Source organism: Tachysurus vachellii, chromosome 4, assembly GCF_030014155.1.
Source record: "Tachysurus vachellii isolate PV-2020 chromosome 4, HZAU_Pvac_v1, whole genome shotgun sequence".
Taxonomy (NCBI): domain Eukaryota; kingdom Metazoa; phylum Chordata; class Actinopteri; order Siluriformes; family Bagridae; genus Tachysurus; species Tachysurus vachellii.
In genome coordinates this window covers 10,605,507-10,625,312 of record NC_083463.1, presented here as the reverse complement: position 1 = coordinate 10,625,312, position 19,806 = coordinate 10,605,507, and the positions used below count along the sequence as shown (strand labels likewise).

Below are 19,806 nucleotides of genomic sequence, written 5' to 3'. Positions count from 1 at the left end.
AAAATTATATGGTTTGTATAACAATGTTTTGCAATCCTGCTCGTCACTATAACAGTATGTATTCTGGGGTCTATTCTATACTATATGGCCAAAGGTATGTGGACGCATGACCTTTACACCCATGCAGAGCCGATCGGCCCTATACGCTCACTACGCAAGTTGCGTAGGGCCCCGCAAATTACACAAGGCCCTGCCTCATTTTACAGCGCGTGTTAATGTTTACTGTGTAGATGACAATATGAAGCGGAGCTATCTATCTGGCCATGAAAAGAAAAAAAACAAACAAAATGAGAGTGAAATGCGGGAACAGCAATCAGGTAAACTTGTGTTCTCTTCAGGTTTGATGTCAGCAAGAGCAAATATCATTAATGTTAAGTTGATGTGATTCTGTCTCTATCTGACTAGCTAAATTAGCTGTGCAGTGCTGCCAGTGCATCTCTTGGCCTGTCTGACACACAACAATTTATTGCGTGAACATTCGCGTGAATAAACGCCCAAGGGCAACGGTGTTTATAAACGGGAGCTCGATAACCGCGCCGCGCGTGAACATGCGTTCATATGCGCGTGCAATCGTGCACGTAATGACGCACGCTTTCCAGCAGCATCTGTGTGGGGACCAGTACAAAAAGTAGCGTGATAGCCCTCCTAAATGACAATGTTTATAGTCTCTCAATCAAGGTTACAAAAATCTTAATGCAATATGGAAACCGATGGATTTACATTGGAATGGGCATAATGCCAGGTCACTATGAATGCACATCCCTCAGTAAATAATAACCATCAGGGATCAAGTATTGCTCTCATGCATACTATAAAACACAGTGATGCTGCATGGCAAGCCATTTTAGCTTTTATACATTCACATGATATGGATTGTTGATATCAAGAATTCAGTTTTCAATACTTAAAATGTAAATTATTTAGAGTGTGATTTCTAGTAGTAACCATATTTTTGATATCAGAAATTACATTTAAATTCAATTGCTAATATTCAACTCAAAATTCTATTTAAAATATTCCATTCAATGAAGATTTGTTTATAACTCATTTTATTCTGTATTGTTTTACTCTTTGACCGATAGATGGAGCAAACTTTTTTAAAAGGAGGGAGGTTTGTAGTGGGAGCAGTGGGGTGTCAAGTGTGAATGTGTGGCAAATGGTTTACATGGCTCACGGGTCAGGTAGGAGGGCCCCTTAGCAGAATTTTGCTTAGGGCCACAGGGAGGTCAGGATCAGCTTTGCACCCATGTAGGGTGCTGCCCTCTGTCCTCATTATTGTTTGTTCTGGCCATTGAGCCGCTAGCAATATCTATTAGAAATGAAGCGAATCTGTCAGGAATTACTATTGGAGACCAAGAACATAGAATATCGCTGTATGCAGATGATGTGATACTTTTCTTGTCCAAGTTATCAACTAGCATTCCAGCAATATTACAATTAATTAATAGGTTTGGTAAGTTTTCGGGATATAATATTAATGACACAAAATCTTCCATACTCTTCCTAAACCAGGAGGAAAGGAGTAATCCAGTCATAGGATCGTCATTTTTTAATGCAAGAGAAGGATTTACGTATCTTGGAGTTAAGATTACCCCCCAAATTAATAAAATTGTTAAAGCAAATTATGATCCGTTAATGGGTGAAGTACGTGAATCAATTGAAAAATGGACAACAATGCCCATATCAATGATTGGCCGAATTTATTTGATTAAGATGGTAATTCTGCCGAAATTTTTATACTTGTTTCAATCACTCCCACTGTCACTACCAAATAATTTTTTTAAGGAAATTAACAAGAATCTTTGTAGGTTTATCTGGAACAATAGAAAACCTAGACTTAGGCTTAGACTATTGTATCTTCCATATGACGGGTGGTTTACAGATACCGAGTTTACAGTGGTATTACTGGGCCGCTCAGCTTCGATGTGCGATGTTTTACTTCCTCACACAGTCTCCTCCAGCCTGGGTTTCTATTGAACAAACAATATGTAAGCTCCCATTAAGACTATACTTATATTCATCAGATCCAAAGACTTTGAAAAAACAGCATTCCCCTTACTGTCGAGCATATTTTGTTGGACTGTCCTGCGCATAATGACCATAGAATGTTATTTTATGAGGCCAATTCATTTAAAGAGCTATTTTACAAGGTTTCATCAGAAAAAGTTTGAGTTTCTGTCATATATTAATGTAAAAAATTTCATTTAAGTTGTCTATTTGTCTATATTTATTTATTTGTGATTTTAGGTTATTTTAATTCTTATTAACTGTTCTTGCCATGAAGATAGCCTCAGTAGCTGACATGGCAGTAAATTATAGCATCTAACTAATCTAACTTTGAAAAAACAAACAACAAATCCTTTCCTAAAGAATACCATTGATATATGGTTCAAAGCTCACAAACATATTGGTGATGCACCTTCTATTTCTCAGTTTTTCCCTATTTGGAGTAATGCACAGTTCATTCCGGGCAGGGCAGACGGCGGTTTCAAGGCTTGGGCTGGTAGAGGTGTGCAAAAAATTGGAGATTTATATGACAAAGGCATTCTGTTAACATTTAATGACCTGAGTCTGAAATATTCAATACCTCAAAAACATTTTTTTAAGTATTTACAATTGAAACATTTTATTTCATCAAAGCATTGTGATGCCCTTCGGGAACCGCCGCTGTCCTGTCTGGAGAATATTATGATTAAGCATGGACATGGGAAGCACCAAATTTCTATATTATATGCTACACTTATCTCATATGATAAGGAATCCGGATAAGGAATAAAGATAGAATGAGGGCTTGGAGTTTGGACATTAAAGAGGATATCGAGGAAACTGAGTGGTCACGAGCATGCTTAAAAGCTCAAATACAAACCATTAATACAAGAATGAAGTTATTGCAACATAAATGGTTGATGAGGACATATATAACCCCTGAAATGCTTAACAAATGGTTAACATTCCGGACATTCCAGACACGTGTGTGAAATGTTTAATTGAGAAGGGAACTTTAATTCATTGTGTATGGGAGTGCCCTAAATTGGTAAATTTTTGGAAAATGGTTGTCAGTACCCTAAGTAACATCATAAAAACTCAAATACCGTGCATTGCAAAACTTTGTATTCTGGGGATATACCCAGATCATATTTCTATCAATAACAATCAGAGGACTCTTATCGACTTTGGACTTCTGCAGGCCAGGAGGATGATTGCTTTGAGCTGGAAAGAGACTGAAATATCTTCTGCATACTCTTGGATCAAGGAGATGGCAATGTGTGTTACTTTAGAGAAGTTAACGTACATTACAAGGGGTAAAGTACAGCAATTTGAAGAGATTTGGGCACCTTTACTGGATTTCCTGAAGAAATAAGATGATGCATGTAATAAGGTTTTGAATGTGACTTTTTTTTTCTTCTCCTTCTGTTCTGTTTTGTTTTATTTTAATTGCTGCTGTTTTGATCAACATATTTGGAAGGTTTTTGTATTTTATTTTATTTTTGGTGATACAATTTTTGTTATTTGGTTATTGGTTAAAATCAATAAAAAACATTTTTGGAAAAAAGTATGCTATAGTTTTATGTGCCTCAAACATGTTACAGCATAAAGCATGCACAAAATAAGGTCCATAAAGACATGGTTTGAGAGCGGTTCAAGCAGAAGAAATCCGAACACCTTTGTGAAGAAATGGAACGCCAATTGCACCCAAGACCTCCAAAATCTCACCTGACCTCACTATTGCTCATGTGGGTGAATGAACACAAATCCCAGAGCCATTCTCCACAATCTAGTGGAAGAAGAGTGGCTGTTATAGAAGCAAAGGTGGAACAGGATGTTCAACAAGCACATATGATTGTGATGGTTAGATGTCCACACACTTTCGGCAATATAGTGTAGATGAATCAATATTAAATGCATAATTAGAGTTTACTTAAGTTTTTATGACACCAATAGCAGCAGACTTCAGTCAATGCCCGATTCTGACTCGATGTCAATGCCGCATTTTCAGAATTTAAGACGTCTAAATATTCTGGTGAAGTGTTGAAGGTGAAAGACTGCAGCGCCTCTTTTTTCAGGATGCCCAGAGTATTTCGGATGGCAACAAGTTTGCCAAGGCTGTTCAGGTAGCCAGTAACTCCTCTCAGCTGGTTGCTGTTGGGGTGAACTGTTCTCCACCTGCTCTAGTGACACCCCTTCTCGAATCCGCAAAGTCGTACAAGGCACCTGAAATGAGCTGGGTGGTCTATCCGAATAGTGGGGAAGACTGGGATCCCAGCACAGGGTGAGTGTAAAAGCAGTGTTAAATATGTCTCAAACAATCAAACCTTAAAGCTGCTGTATAATTATTGCAAATAAGGAATATTTAATTTGGTTATATATATATGTATATATGTGTGTGTATATATATGTGTATATATATGTGTATATATGTGTGTATATATGTGTGTGTATATATATATATATATATATATATATATATATATATATATATATATATATATATATATATATATATATATACATACACACGTATACATATATATATATATATATGTATACATTATATATATATATATACGTATACATATTTTATATATATGTATTTGATATGCATTTTAATTTTTAAAAGCATGTGAATGGCAATGTAATTATAATTATATTTCCGGCTGTGCAACATCCATAGAAAAAGCTCTCTTCTATTCAAGTTAATAGGACAAAAAATATGCAGCCTGTCCTTTTACTTAGAATTTGGAAAGTGCAAAAATATCCTGAAGGCTGTCCGTTGGCAGAAAACTGACCATTAAAAAAGCCCTTATTCTTGACTCTTCCTCTAAAGGTTACCCAAAAGCTTTCCTTAATGAAAGCTTCATCATTATCAATGATTACATGTTTTTTTCTTTTTAAATCAGTTTATTATTCAACTATTCAAGATTATGTGGGGTATCTGCCATGAGCTGGTCCCGTAGAAACAATAACATTAGGGCTGTGTAATGTCTGACCAATCTTATTTGAGCATTTAGCAACACTGTGGTATAATTAATGTATTATCCACATTTGCAGATGGAGAACACAACACAGGATTCCATTTACAGAGCTAAGTGTCGAGTGGAAAGAACAAGGGGCTTTATGGATCGGTGAGCCAAACGTACATTTTTATGTACATCTATAAAAATAGAGAAACAAGTGTCCTGACTCATTCTCCTGTCTAGATCTATGAAGTAATACTCCTCTTTTTGCTCTTTTGACAGGAGGCTGTTGCCGTATCAGTCCTGCTGACATTGCACAGTTAAAAAGTCGATTAACCGAAACACAAAAATCACAGATTTAAGACTCCCTTCCACACACACAATGTAACACTGAACAGTGGACCACAATTTTTACAAGAAATTGTAAAAGATTTATTAAGAAATAAAAGCAACCACCTATTTCCACTTCACACTGTTTTCAAATGTATGTGGGACTTCAGATAAGTGGAGACACTCGCCATAATACACACTCGAGATGCTGCTGAGGCAAAAATGACAGCGGACACCACAACGGTTCACGTAACTTCAAAGCCACCATGCTCTCTTATAGCATTTCACAAAGAACTGATATTCAGTCACCATACACAATAATAGAAGTGTCACTGATGTTTCATTTCACAGTATGTGTTTACATTGCCTTAAATGAGGAGAGCGCGCTTACAGTTCTGCTCAAACCGTCCTCCTGCTTCGTTTTGTTAGTGGCGCTATTCTATTTTCTCATGGCTTCTACTTATATTAATAATGCACTTTAAACGTTAATCATAACATAGATTATATGCATAATGTAATTTAACTCACTAAATTAGCCCATTCTGTGCTTCGGGTGTTTATGAACAAGTCTTTCTTTGAAGGACCAGTCCATCACACACATTCACAGCACATGACTGGAATGACACTAACGCACATAAAGTACTCACCGCACATTTAGGTTTATAGACAGCTGCACGTTTTTTGATTGACCTGCCGTTTTTACAATCCGGTTTCTAGAGAAGTCTCCGCATTGATCATAAGAAAAAGAAAATTCGCCTGCTTCCTCCCTCCCAGTTCCGATCTACCGCAATCGTTGACTGGCGTGAACAAGTGTGTAGAAATCCCAATGGAGACAAAACCACTTCATTTTCAGTCAGCGATGTCCTCATCCAGGTCGCTGTCAGGGCAGCCTCGGTTGCTGTACTCTGTGGTGTTAGAGATCCGTTTCCAGGCTTGATCCGATTTTTGATTCCCTGTGCTGTGAGAGCGGCCCAGGTGCCCACGTTTGGTTTCACCATCATCTACAGCCTCCCCTGCTGAAGTCTGGCACCGCTGATCACCGCTGATCTGAGCTCCCTGTTGGTAGTTATCGTGCCTCAGGTTCTCCAGGTTTAGTGCCCAAGGTCCGATTTTTTGCCAGTAAACCCGTTGGAATGCCATGAGACAGTGTAGGTTACCTCCAACCTAAAATTGGGTAGCAATAAAAAGTATTTGATTAATATTTAAGCAAGCAACCATGTAGCCACTTTATGTTGCGAGAATAAAGCATTCCTAAGTCACTGACCTTTTTGGTTTTCCGAAACTGAATGCCTCTTTCTGTATGGCGAATGTCCAAGTATTCAGGGTTCTGTGTGTTCAGATCAGTCACAATATCTGCCCACCTAAATTGTATGCATGAATTCAGGTTTTGTTGAAAACAACTAATGACTAAATCAACCATAGCAGCTTCTAGATACTCAAACGACAATTCAGGATTATGTATCTACAGTGAGGAAAAAGATTATTTGAGCCACTGCTGATTTTGTAAATTTGCCCACTGACAAAGAATTGATCAGTCTATAATTTTAATGTTAGGTTTATTTTAACAGAGACAGAATAACAACAAAATAAAATCACCAAGTCAATACTTTGTAGAACCACCTTTCGCTGCAATTACAGCTGCAAGTCTTTTGGGGTATGTCTCTACCAGCTTTGCACATCTAGAGAGTGAAATTTTTGCCCATTCTTCTTTGCAAAATAGCTCAAGCTCAGTCAGATTGGATGGCGAGCGTCTGTGAACAGCGATTTTCAAGTCTCACCACAGATTCTCAATTGGATTTAGGTCTGGACTTTGACGGCCATTCTAACACATAAATATGCTTTGATCTAAACCACTCTATTGTAGCTCTGGCTGTATTTTTAGGGTCACTGTCTTGCTGGAAGGTGAACCTCCACCCCAGTCTCAAGTCTTTTGCAGACTCTAACAGGTTTTCATCTAAGATTGCCCTGTATTTGGCTCCATCCATCTTCCCATCAGCTCTGACTAGCTTCCCTGTCTCTGCTGAAGAAAAGCATCCCCACAACATGATGCTGCCACCACCGTGCTGTTTCACGGTGGGGATGGTGTGTTCAGGGTGATGTGCAACGTTAGGTTTCCGCCACACATAACGTTGTAAATTTTGGCCAAAAAAAGATAAATTTTGGTCTCATCTGACCAGAGCACCTTCTTCCACATGCTTGCTGTTTCCCCCACATGGCTTGTCGCAAACTGCAAACGGGATTTCTTATGGCTTTCTTTCAACAATGGCTTTCTTCTTGCCACTCTTCCACAAAGACCAGATTTGTGGAGTGCACGACTAATAGTTGTCCTGCAGACAGATTCTTCCACCTGAGCTGTGGATCTCTGCAGCTCCTCCAGAGTTACCATGGGCCTCTTGGCTGCTTCTCTGATTAATGCTCTCCTTGCACGGCCTGTCAGTTTAGGTGGACGGCCATGTCTTGGTAGGCTTGCAGTTGTGCCATACTCTTTCCATTTCCGGATGATGGATTGTACAGTGCTCCGTGAGATGTTCAAGGCGTGGGATATTAATTTATAACCTAACCCTGCTTTAAACTTCTCCACAACTTTATCCCTGACCTGTCTGGTGTGTTCTTTGGTATTCATGATGCTGTTTGTTCACTAATGTTTTCTAACACACTTCTGAGGGCTTCACACAACAGCTGTATTTATACTGAGATCAAAATTACACACACGTGCACTCTATTTACTAATTAGGTGACTTCTGAAGGCAGTTGTTTTCACTGGATTTTAGTTAGGGGTATCAGAGTAAAAGGGGATGAATACAAACGCACACCACACTTTTCAGATATTTATTTGTAAAAAAAATTTGGATTTATATTCACAGGAAAACCTGATCAGATGTTGATTTATTATACTAATCAACATCCACTTTATTTATTCATCTTCAGTAACCGTTTATCATGGTTAGTGTAGTGTTGGATATGAAGCCTATCTAAGGAACACTGGGCATGAGGCATGAATGGGGCAGTGGTAGCTCAGTGGTGTTCGAGCACCACTGATCGGAAGGTTGTGAATTCGAATCCCAGGACCACCAAGCTGCCAATGCTGGGCCTGCTCAGTTGTATAAATGAGATTGCTCTGGATAAGGGAGTCTGAAAAATCTGTAAATGTAAGAGAATGCACCTTGATGGTACACCAGTCCCCATCACACACATTCACAGTTTACACCGCCAGTCCACCTACTGGCATGTTTATTAGCCATGTTAATACCCATGCTGACAGAGAGTTCACAACACTTTGATCCCTCTACACCACAGTGTTGCCTGTTAATCATCAACATAAGTAAGTGAATAATAAAAAGAGATTATACTTTTTACAGTGGATGGCTGGATGTTTCCTGCTTGGTTCCCCAATAAGAATCCAATGTTCCATTTCATTCAGAGCAAGTGGTCCCCTGGGTTAAAAAAAAAAAACCTCAAAATTTACTGCTGGGAGAATAATCTTTTACAAGAAAAGATTACTTATAAAGAAAAACAATTTGTTATTGAGGTGTACCTGTAAGCTTTGGCAGCTTTTAATGGGGTAGCTTCAAAGCCCACAGGGCAGAAGTAGTGGTTCTGACAGTGGTAAATATAGGCCATAGATTCATCTCGTAATCCTTGGGTCAGCTTAAGCAAAGCTCCATCAGCTAGTCAACAGAAATACAGTCTCAACATTTCGTTAATATGTTCATTATGGAAATGTATTTATTATTTTCATTTTTAAGAAATATTCAGTATTGTACATGTTCCATAATGACAGGCCACCAACAACAGATAACACAATGACAAACACAGAAGCTACAGTGAGTAGTATCTCATAGTATGAGTTCATTTTAAGTGATACTATGTTTCCCAGCTGCATCTGATGTCTACAAATTAACCTGAGAAAATTACAGACCATGAAACTGGGGCTATGCACTCTGTAAATGTGTGAAGAAATGGTTAAAACATGAACCATATTCTTGAGTTGATGACAAGGGCAACATATGTGGATTTCTGATTTCAGGCTCTACAAATTGTTCACCCTTTGTGATTATATTCGGTTCAAGTCAAGAGGCTTTTATTGTCATTTCAACCATATATAGTTGGTGCAGCACAATGGGAAATAAAACAATGCTCTTTCAGGACTCTGGTGCTACACAGAACATATATACATAAACATAAAAACAACAGAACTATAAACATTAACATCAAATGTACTATTTCATGTGTGCAAATTAGTGTATCGTCCTGCCTTATCTGGCACTAAATACAACAGTATACACAGAGCAGCGCCGACCAGACCTCTGCACTGATTCATTATAGACCACTGCTTCTGGAGTGTTTAAAGCAATTGACATGTTACTCACCCGTCTCTCCTGCTGTCTTGTGCTTCCCATGAGGTTTATATAGAATATAAGAGCATCCTCGAACACGGAAATGGTCATTGATCTGTCTGAACCATCTGTGCCGAAACAAGAACAAGAGACAGGGAAAATATAACCATCAGGTAGGTCAAAAACACAAAGCATTCCAGTGGGGGAAAGCAGAGCAATCATACCTCATTAAAGTGGCATTCCCAGTAAAAGGTCCAAACCTGATATCTTCAAATGGAGGCTGGAAACCGAGAATATATAAGGCCTCCTCCTGGGAAATGGGTGGAAGGCTGACAACAAAAACATTTTTTTTGTCTCCATTCATTAGGGATGTAACCAAATACAAGTATATTATTGAGACTGAGTGTGTCCTAAATAGATACATATCTTCAGTCTTCAACTGTCCGGGTTTGCTGAGTCTGTGCCCACTGCAACCTCAGCTTTCTGTTCTTGGTGACAGAAGTAGAACCTAACATGGTCTTCTCATGTGCTGTGCATTCTGAGATGATTTTCTGCTCACCACAATTTTATAAGGTGGTTATCTGAGTTACTGTAGCCTTTCTGTCAGCTCGAACCAGTCTGGCCATTCTCCGTTGACCTCTCTCATCAACGAGGTGTTTCCATCCACATCTGAATGTTTTTAACTATCATATTTGTTAAACTTTTTTTTCCCCCCACAATTACTGTACCTTTGCAGGCACACAGTCTAGGCACATAGTCTAGGCGAGACTGAGGGATGTTACAGACCAAGAGAAAAAGTTATCTGGGCCAATACTAATTTTTGCACCTGCTTTTTCTGCTATTAACACTTTGTTCTACACAATGAGGAGCAACTGCAAACAACTATAGAGCTTATTAACCCTTTCATGCATCAATCAGTTATGTACCTTCCAGCTCCGAGGGTACTGTACAGAAAGTTCCAGCAAGAAACGAGGGAGGAAATGCCACATGAGGTTTTATACTGAGGGCGGCTGATGCAGTACCTAAACAAGTGAAAGAACAACAAAAACAAAACGTTCTTTGTTTGTTGTTATTTTCTAAGGCACCGGGTAAGAGAAAAAGAGCTGAAATTGTACCATCTGCGCAAGTCCAGGACTTTCCTCTGCTTGATTTCTTCCAGAGAAGCTTGTGGTGGAAGATCCAACACATTTCTGCTCGACCGGTCAGATGACTTCATTTTCTTTAAGCCAAATTTCTTTATATTTCCTGTATATGTATGAGAAATATTACGAGTACAATGTATTCCAATCATATGCATGCTGTGTGTTTAAAAAGAACCCTGCTGTGAAGTGAAGAGGAATGTGACTGTGATCTAATCTGATGCGCTTGTCTTTTTTCAGTTTAATTATATTTAATACAGTCTCTGTACACTGGCAATATAGAAATTGATGACTAACAAGTTACTTCACTAAAAACATAACATTAACAGATGGTTTGTAGGACAATTAATTTGATTTTCCTCAGCAAGTGTGGAGCTTCAAATAGACTCGTACAGAAAAACACTGCTCAAAGGATGTGTATTTATAACAGATCACACATGCAGAAGATGGCTGATCTAAACCTAAACCAATACTTTCTCTCTTTCTATGTATAAAACAATTATTAATTGATTCTACCTGTCCTGGCTTTCCGGGTTAAAATGGCATCAAAGTCTGTGGTGTCGATCTCCCAGGCTAAAATGGGCTTGGAGTTACCGGACAAAGTCTCTTCTAAATCACAGACATCACCTGAAGGTGTATGGAATTCTGCAGCCTGACCCTGGGAGATAGTGATGGTGTTTGATTGACTCAGTGGTGCGCTGCTGTCATGGCTGGACTGGGGAACATCTCTGGGAGTGAGGATTGGATGGGCTTGATTGAGCAGTGCATAATCAGAGCACACTGTGTAGAATTTCTCCCGAGAATGTGTGACAGGGCATGTCCATGGGAGCTGGAGCTCGGCGCTGGAGGCCCGTCTGGTGCGAAGTGTATCACGGTTGAATGGGTTCAGGAAGCCGCGTTCATTGTCTTGGCCCGGCAACTGTGATGGAGGTGCCGGGTCCTTGGCACCAGATATGTTACCGCCTTCACTTTCTGCAGTGTTAGGCATTGAACACTTGGATGACAAGAAGATTGCCTATTGGTCGGTTTTGGTCTGATGTGACTCTTGGCCCTGTTTTAGGAAAGGAAAATAAATGTATAAAATAAATAAGAAAACAGCACAATTAACCCCAAAATTAAAAAACAATGCATCCTGGGAAAATTAACATCAACATGTGACACATAGTGCTTGCATTTACAGTAATCCATAATATGAGACTGAGATAAGTATGTGGACACCTGACCAATCACATTTACATGTGCTTGTTCAAATTCCCACCATTTTCCATTTGCTGTTGTCAGAACCTCCATTCTTTTAAAGAGGCCTGGTACTGTATGCAGTCACAATTTGAGTTCATCCCAAAGGTGATCACTGGGCTTGAGGTCAGGGCTTTGTGCAGACCACTCAATATTTTCCACATAAACACTGACAAACCATGTGCTCATTGCTTTGTGCACAGGAGCATTGGCATGCTGGGGCATGTTTGGGCCTCTTAGTTCCAGTGAATGGAAATTGTAATGTTATAGCATACAAATACATTCTATACAATTGTGTGCTTTCAACTTTGCAACAATATTTTGTAGAAGACACACTATTTTTTGTAGAAGACAATATGGGTGTGACGTTTAGGTGTTCACATACTTCTGACCATCTAAAAAGTGTAAATACTTCAGGAAAACGGTTCAGGGTGAATGCTCTAGAATTTGATTATCCAGATTTCCATTTGCTTGGATTACTGTATGTCTGTATGGTTTGTATGTGCATTTAATCTACGTGTCCACGCTGGGTTCCTCCAGGATCTCTGTATTCCTATTAAAACATGCTGGTAGGTTGATTGCCTACTTTAAAAGGTGTGAATAAAAGTGAGAATGTGTGTGTGTGCATATGGTGCCCTGAGATGAACTGCTTATTGTTACTGCAATAAGCTCTGGGTCCATTTGAACCCTGACATGGATACAGCGAGTGAGTGAGTGAGGGAGGGAGTGAGTGAGGGAGGAAGGAAGGATCAATGGAAGGATGGATGGATGGATCAAAGGAAGGAAGAATGAGATGAAATGGAATGGAATGGAATTGGATGGAAGGATGGATGGATGAATGAATGAACTAAGAAATGTTTATGACTTAATATTCTTTCCAAGAACACGTGACTTTATTACATTAGACCAACTGATGGCTATGAAGTAAATATAAATACACACTAAAAATGAGCAATAAATTACTTTATTTATAGTCATTTATTGCTCATTTTTAGTGTGTATTTATATTTACTTCATAGCCATCAGTTGGTCTAATGTAATAAAGTCACGTGTTGTAGATCAGTTACTGGCAGATGAGCGAGACCATCTCAAACAAAACTAAATGTATAGAAATGTTTTTGTACTTAATGTTTTTAATATAAATATAGAGATGTATGCTGAGTGTGTTAGATTTAAGATGCACAGACACAAACAGACAGTAAGGCCGCACATTACTGTATCTTATAATAATATACTGTATATTATAATAAAGTCACTGACAACAATCTGAGCAATAGTGAAGAAATAAATAGGATTCCCAAAGTCTAGAAATTCAAATCCTGAATGATTTTCTATGGCATCATCATCATCATCATCACCATCATCTTCATCATCCTCATCATCCTCATCATCATCATCATCTTCTTCATCTTCTTTTTCATCATCATCATCCTCCTCATCATATTCATCATCTTCATCATCATCTTCTTCATCATCAAAAAAATTAAATTCACATCCTGAATGATTTTTTATGGCATCATCATCATCTTCTTTTACATCATCATCATTCTCATCCTCTTCTTCATCTTCATTTTCATCATCATCATCATCATCATCTTCATCTTCATCTTCTTCTTCATCAACAAAATTAAATTCACATCCTGAATGATTTTTTACAGCATCACCATCTTCATCTTCTTCATCATCATCATCATCTTCATCATCATCAAAAAAATTAAATTCACATCCTGAATGATTTTTTATGGCATCATCATCATCTTCTTTTACATCATCATCATTCTCATCCTCTTCTTCATCTTCATTTTCATCATCATCATCATCATCATCATCTTCTTCTTCATCAACAAAATTAAATTCACATCCTGATTGATTTTTTACGGCATCATCATCTTCTTCTTCATCTTCATCAATATCATCATCATCATCTTCTCCATCTTCATCATCAACAACAAAATTAAATTCACATCATGTTGTTTGTTTAGTGTTTCTGTAACAACACTCGGGAAGGTCTGAATAAAGTAAACACTGTAATACTGACCTAAGGCTTTTTAGCTGTCATGTAGCTACACTTTAGCATCACAACACAATGATTAAATAGCATAACAACCCACCCATAAAGAGGGCGACCTGATGTTTAGCCTGGATATTGTCGAAATGTCTAAAAATATAAGACATATATGTGTCTAATGCTACATAATGTAAACAAACACGAGATATGGACACGTACCTTGACGTTATAAACACCGTATAAACCAAAGATTAAGGAACAACACGCCTTCTCAATACACTGGCCTTCTGTTAAAGGGGCTCTTCTGGACTGTACCAAACGGAAAATAAAAGGGGGGGTTCATATATGACATGCCGAAGACGAACAATTTTGACTTTAAATTTGTTAAGTGGCAATTTTATAAGTACAGCAAAACCAGAAATTGGTGAATATCATGAGGCAGGTGTCTATTGAACAGCTGAGAAAGGTGAGGATAAAGCGCTCCTCCTCCTCCTCTGAGCGGTTCGCTTTAACAGGTGAAGAAGAAGAGCCCAATTCGGGAGTCTTAAGAGCAAATACTGCGCTAAAATTACGCATAAATCATATCTGACTACTTGTACAAATATATAAATATATATATTTTTTTTACAGTTTATTGTGTTGACTTCTGTTTAATAAAATCATTTAAGCATCAATCAAACCTAGTGTTTGTAGAAAATGGTGCTTACATAAATAGAAAAATAAATTAATAAATAAAAAAACAGTAATCTTGGTATAAATATAAATACTCACTGAGTGAATTACATTGTAAGCCTGCATACACCTAGTGAAGGTAGTGACGAGTACGCGATTTGGGACGGAACCGGTTAAGTGTTCAGGGATTGGATGAAGCTACGCGCGGTTATGAATTATTCATGAATCTCTTAGGCAACCAAAGGTTTTTTAACCTTCGCTCGAGACGCCGCTAACGGACGTTTGTGGACCCACCAGATCTACTACTGCACTCGGATGCACCAACATCGCCGCCCTGACCTGCTTGTTTAGGTCTGTTTTTCTGATAAATGTTTTGTTTTTAACACCGAAATCTTTCTGATTCTTGTTGATTAAAGTTCTCTAACTCCCACTAATGTGATGGTCCAGATGTTTCCATCACCTAGCATACAGCTGCATTGGTGAAGAAAGCAAACTGTCATGGAGGAACATTATTAAATGACTCATTAACTTGTGTCTGAAGCTCCTAAGCCTTCATTCTGAGATTTGAAATGTGCATCAGTTTATTCTGTGCTTTCTTTAGAAAGATGAGAATGAAAGTCACTGATTCTCACTGATGGATATGATACTGATAAATGGATGATGTTCTCACCAGGTAACCACAATGAGTGAGAAGCTGATGATTATTGACACTGACTGTGGCATAGATGATGCCCAGGCTATAATGTTGGCCCTTTCCTCCTCCAATGTGAAGATCCTGGGCATCACGTGCTGCTTTGGAAACACAGATGTGGACAACGTGTGTCAGAATGTGCTGCATGTACTGTCTGTGTGTCGGCGTACTCAGGTGTGTCCGGTGCACGTTACAACAAAATTCTATCTTTATGACATGTTCGTGTTACTGCAAATGAACAATTACACCTTCACGCGCTCGTAGCACAATATGCCCAGGGCAGTGGAAGTTCAGAGTTCAGATCCCAGCAGGAAAAAGTTTTTAGTCTTGGGCCTTTGAGCTAGGCTCTTAACCCTTGTCTATTTATTTGTATAAATGAGATAAGAATATAAGTTGCTCTAGATTATGGTATCAGCCAAGTGCCTTCCAAGTCTCCTGTAGCTTCAGTGGATAATCATCACAGGACTTATTTACAAAGTACTCATTCTTATCATGCTGTTTAAACACACAGTAAGAGACTTTACCTTTAACTTCCACACGTATACTTAATGATTTACGATCCCGCTGTCTGGTGTCTTAAAGGTAATGATTAAGAGATTAAATGCCACAGCATGTTTAAGTATTAATGTTGAGCACATTCTTAACTTCATGGCAACAATTTAACCATTTACTTTTCATTACATTCACAGTATTTGGCAGTCAGCTAGCTGTTTGATCTAGACTAGCATTAGTCAGATTTGTTGATGCCTTACGGTCTGAAACAGTAAAGTACTGCTTTACAGACTGTAGGTAAAGGACATCTTTGCTAGAAAAAAAATCTCATGAGTAAACATGAGTTAAGGAACCTGGCAATCTAGGCTCGTTGACTAACATCTTTCATTATGTTCCTAGATTTCATTTACTTTTCTGGCATTTGACAGACTTAGATGTATCGAATTTATACAACTGAGCAGTCTTACTCAAGGACCCAGCCATGGCAGATTGGCAGTACTGGGATTTAAGCTTGTAAGTTCATTGCCAGTTCGTTATCTTAAACTGGTCTCATGAACATGACAGTGACTTCGGTGACCTTCCCAGTCACCAGACCTGAATCCAGGTTATCGTCTTTAGAACAGGAAAATCACAGCATGAAATTGCACCTGAAAATTCTACAGGAATTCTTTCCAACATCATGTGGACTTCATGCCTTGAGGAATTGAGTCTGTTTTGAGAGCAAAGGGAAGCTCTACCCCATGTGGTGTTCCTCATAATGTGCTCAGTGAGCTCACCCATTTAAGCGTCTGCCAATATATGTTACATTTTTAGGCGTTGAAAATGAACGTTCCTAGAAAAGAAGAATTAAATGTTCAGGTGATAAAATAAGTTAGGGACCTGTGATGTACACAGAAACAGTACTTGCCTGTGGTCACATGGCTATGCATTCATTTAAGAGGATTTTACATATTTTCAGATTCCTGTCTTTCGAGGAGCAGCCAGCTGTTTGGTTGGAGTAGGAAAAGAATTCAAAAATCATTTTGGGACAGATGGTTTGGGAGACGTTCTGCCGGACAGAGACTCTGAGAACTGGAAAACACAAATAAAGAAAGAGCATGCGGTTAATGCATTGATTAGATTGGTGAAAGAGCATCCAGGGCAGGTAGGAAAAATGAACAGTAAATAATAAACTAATATACATAATATACAGAAGTCTCCATACTTGGGGGAAATTAATACTTGTGCAAATGTTTTCATACTTATTTTATATGGTGTATATATTTTCTGAAATACTTTAAGACTATATTAGTGGTCAATGAAAAAGCACAGCACTTAAAGATCATTTAAATGAATCTATTCAAATCACACTTACATGCTTAACACCAGATGTCTTCACATAAGTTCCACACAAGTAGGAGAAATGACTGTGCGAGTTTATAAAGAAATGACAATCATGTCGAAAATGTTTTGTAAATAGTTGTTTATTAAGGTAATAAAAGTTATTAATAAAAGTGTTAACTTCAGACAGTCTTGTATACTTCACCATGCATTTCTGCCCTCTTGTGGTTAACTGTGTCTTATTCATGTAAAAGGTGTCTCTTGTTGCTCTGGGTCCACTGACGAATTTAGCTCTGGCTGTTAGAATGGATCCCAGTATTCCCCAGAAGCTGAAGGAATTGTATATCATGGGAGGCAACATGGAAGGTATGAGCCTGGGAGCCCTATAAAAGCTTATGTAATGAGCAGGATATCTCTGAGTGTTTGTCTGTTTGTCTTTGCAGGTAAGGGAAATATGATGCCATGTGCAGAGTTTAATTTCTGTATGGATCCTGAGTCTGCCCATGTAGTCTTGGAGGAATATGTGTGTCCCACACACATAGCCACCTGGGAGTTTACCTGCAGAAACAAGCTCTCTTGGGTAAATTAAATAGTGGTGTGGAAAAATCACATCAGCACGTTGTCATCCTTTCATCATTTCTTTGCTTTATTTTTTTTGAAACTGTATATTTGTTACTGGTAAGAAAGGAATAGCATGGTGTTTTGTTACGGAAAGTAATCAGTGACAGGGTGGTGTGATACAAGCGGACTAAAAGAAATTCTCTACAAACCACAGCGCAATACAACTGATTATTTAATTTTGAGGAACATCCATGAGTTCGTTTATGTTATCAATATCACTCTTCTGCACTAATACTCCAGACTAATGACTGTACAGAAAATGTCACCATATATACAATTAATGTTTTTTCTGTATCACATAAGAGTTTATTATTTACTTTAGATTATGTGGCTCATCTACAATAAATAGTCCCTGTGATATGCTTTGAGAATTCAACAGCACTGTTGTATCACATGTATTAGCTTACTTGAGGTTTTTCTCCTTACCTTTTATTTTAGGAGTTCTTTGACGAGATGGTCTCCCAGGACACTGCAGCTGCTCGATTTATGAAAAAGATCACCTCGAAATGTTGGGCTTTCTCCCATGAGCCTAGTAATAATCCTAAAGATGTAATTTTTGGTTCAGGGTTTGTGCCCTATGATAGCTATGCTGTGGCAGCATGTGTGGATGACAGCGTGATCACAGAAAGTATAGAGTGTGGCGTTCGTGTGGAGATCCAGGGAGAGCTCGGCAGAGGAATGATGGCACTGGATTTCACAGGCAAGCTGAAGAGTCATTGTGTGTTTGTGATGAAGACCTGCGACCTCACCAAGTTCAGCTCCATACTCATGGCTTCCTTACAGCAACCTTGAGGAGTGCCTGCAGAGTTGGAACTGTATATATTGTTCTACTCGTGCATATTTTTGTTTAAAAAAAAATATGAAGTGGTCTTCTGATTAGCCTCATTTCAGCTTCTGCACTGAATTTGTATGACACCAGACAAATCCAATTATATTTGTGTATTGTTGTTCCTGATTTTTTTTTCCTGACATTTCTGTAATGAAGATCTTCAACTACAGAACAGAATATGTAATTTGTATATATTCCTTCAGACAGATTTTTCCCTGCAAATTAAATTGAGTTTAAAATCTGATAGCAGGTCAAGTCTACAAAGCACCTGTGGAAATGTTAATGATTTACATCTCCGGTCAAGGAACCAGCTGTTAGAGAGAAATGTATTGCTGATTTCCATGGACATCAACTGATATGATTAGACATAATTGTACTACCGCTATCCATGTTGAAAGATTTCTAATTGGATTGTCTCATTCTTTAGCACATAAACATTACACAAATTGCTTTTCAGTATTATTTTTAAAATATGCAAGTATTTTTATAGAAATTACATACATACACACACAGATTATAGATATATACAAACCCGATTCCAAAAAAGTTGGGACACTGTACAAATTGTGAATAAAAACAGAATGCAATGATGTGGAAGTTTCAAAATTTCAATATTTTATTCAGAATACAACATAGATGAGATAGCAAATGTTTAAACTGAGAAAATGTATAATTTTAAGGGAAAAATAAGTTGATTTTAAATTTCATGGCATCAACACATCTCAAAAAAGTTGGGATAAGGTCATGTTTACCACTGTGTGGCGTCCCCTCTTCTTTTTTACAACAGTCTGCAAACGTCTGGGGACTGAGGAGACAAGTTGCTCAAGTTTAGGTATGTTGTCCCATTCTTGTCTAATACAGGCTTCTAGTTGCTCAACTGTCTTAGGTCTTCTTTGTCGCACCTTCCTCTTTATGATGTGCCAAATGTTTTCTATGGGTGAAAGATCTGGACTGCGGGCTGGCCATTTCAGTGCCCGGATCCTTCTCCTACGCAGCCATGATGCTGTAATTGATGTAGTGTTTGGTCTGGCATTGTCATGTTCAAAAATGCAAGGTCTTCCCTGAAAGAAACGACGTCTGGATGGAAGCATATTTGTTGTTCTATAACTTGGATATACCTTTCAGCATTGATGTTGCCTTTCCAGGTGTGTAAGCTGCCCATGCCACATGCACTCA

At 38.4% G+C, this 19,806-nt stretch overlaps 3 protein-coding genes across 6 annotated transcripts in view; 2 read left to right on the top strand and 1 right to left on the bottom strand.

Moving 5' to 3' along the window:
- The window catches only part of zgc:172121 (uncharacterized protein LOC337599 homolog), a 6,636-nt gene extending 1,211 nt beyond the window's left edge, over positions 1-5,425 (top strand). The window contains exons 6-8 of one of the 2 annotated variants that reach the window (XM_060867685.1): positions 4,065-4,270; positions 5,050-5,123; positions 5,238-5,425. In XM_060867685.1, the coding sequence (XP_060723668.1) occupies positions 4,065-4,270; positions 5,050-5,123; positions 5,238-5,317 (360 nt within the window). In that variant the 3' untranslated portion in view covers positions 5,318-5,425. Of the gene's footprint in view, positions 1-3,187; positions 3,483-4,064; positions 4,271-5,049; positions 5,124-5,237 lie in introns of those variants that run through there. The other variant, XM_060867686.1, reaches the window with a different exon arrangement.
- On the bottom strand, positions 5,420-14,433 carry LOC132844345 (basic immunoglobulin-like variable motif-containing protein). Of its 3 annotated transcripts, none has more exons than XM_060867682.1 (10): positions 14,225-14,433; positions 11,278-11,812; positions 10,738-10,867; positions 10,549-10,644; positions 9,847-9,951; positions 9,656-9,750; positions 8,821-8,953; positions 8,636-8,719; positions 6,550-6,646; positions 5,420-6,449 (listed from the first exon to the last, which is right to left on the bottom strand). In XM_060867682.1, the coding sequence occupies exons 2-10, from the start codon at positions 11,747-11,749 to the stop codon at positions 6,135-6,137; spliced, it is 1,527 nt and encodes a 508-aa protein (XP_060723665.1). In that variant the 5' UTR covers positions 11,750-11,812; positions 14,225-14,433; the 3' UTR covers positions 5,420-6,134. The 3 variants fall into 3 exon arrangements, with proteins under 3 accessions (XP_060723665.1, XP_060723666.1, XP_060723667.1); XM_060867683.1 differs by having other exon boundaries at positions 14,109-14,234; XM_060867684.1 differs by lacking the exon at positions 14,225-14,433 and adding an exon at positions 14,036-14,058.
- Positions 14,434-14,921: 488 nt separating this feature from the next.
- On the top strand, positions 14,922-19,221 carry si:ch211-201h21.5 (uncharacterized protein LOC555526 homolog). The gene is made up of 6 exons (XM_060867681.1): positions 14,922-15,028; positions 15,351-15,542; positions 16,819-17,004; positions 17,435-17,546; positions 17,624-17,760; positions 18,240-19,221. Exons 2-6 carry the CDS (start codon positions 15,360-15,362, stop codon positions 18,591-18,593), a joined length of 972 nt encoding a protein of 323 aa, XP_060723664.1. The 5' UTR covers positions 14,922-15,028; positions 15,351-15,359; the 3' UTR covers positions 18,594-19,221.
- The last annotated feature ends 585 nt before the right edge of the window (positions 19,222-19,806 follow it).

Excerpts from the sequence above, each read along its gene's own strand:
- LOC132844345 (XM_060867682.1), bottom strand. The coding sequence starts at position 11,749 with ATGCCTAACACTGCAGAAAGTGAAGGCGGTAACATATCTGGTGCCAAG. Across the intron at positions 8,954-9,655 it reads CAAGACAGCAGGAGAGACGG|CTGATGGAGCTTTGCTTAAG; the intron begins GTGAGTAACATG and ends TCTGTTGACTAG. Across the intron at positions 6,450-6,549 it reads AGTTTCGGAAAACCAAAAAG|GTTGGAGGTAACCTACACTG; the intron begins GTCAGTGACTTA and ends ACCCAATTTTAG.
- si:ch211-201h21.5 (XM_060867681.1), top strand. The coding sequence starts at position 15,360 with ATGAGTGAGAAGCTGATGATTATTGACACTGACTGTGGCATAGATGAT. Across the intron at positions 15,543-16,818 it reads CTGTGTGTCGGCGTACTCAG|ATTCCTGTCTTTCGAGGAGC; the intron begins GTGTGTCCGGTG and ends ACATATTTTCAG. Across the intron at positions 17,005-17,434 it reads TGAAAGAGCATCCAGGGCAG|GTGTCTCTTGTTGCTCTGGG; the intron begins GTAGGAAAAATG and ends TTCATGTAAAAG.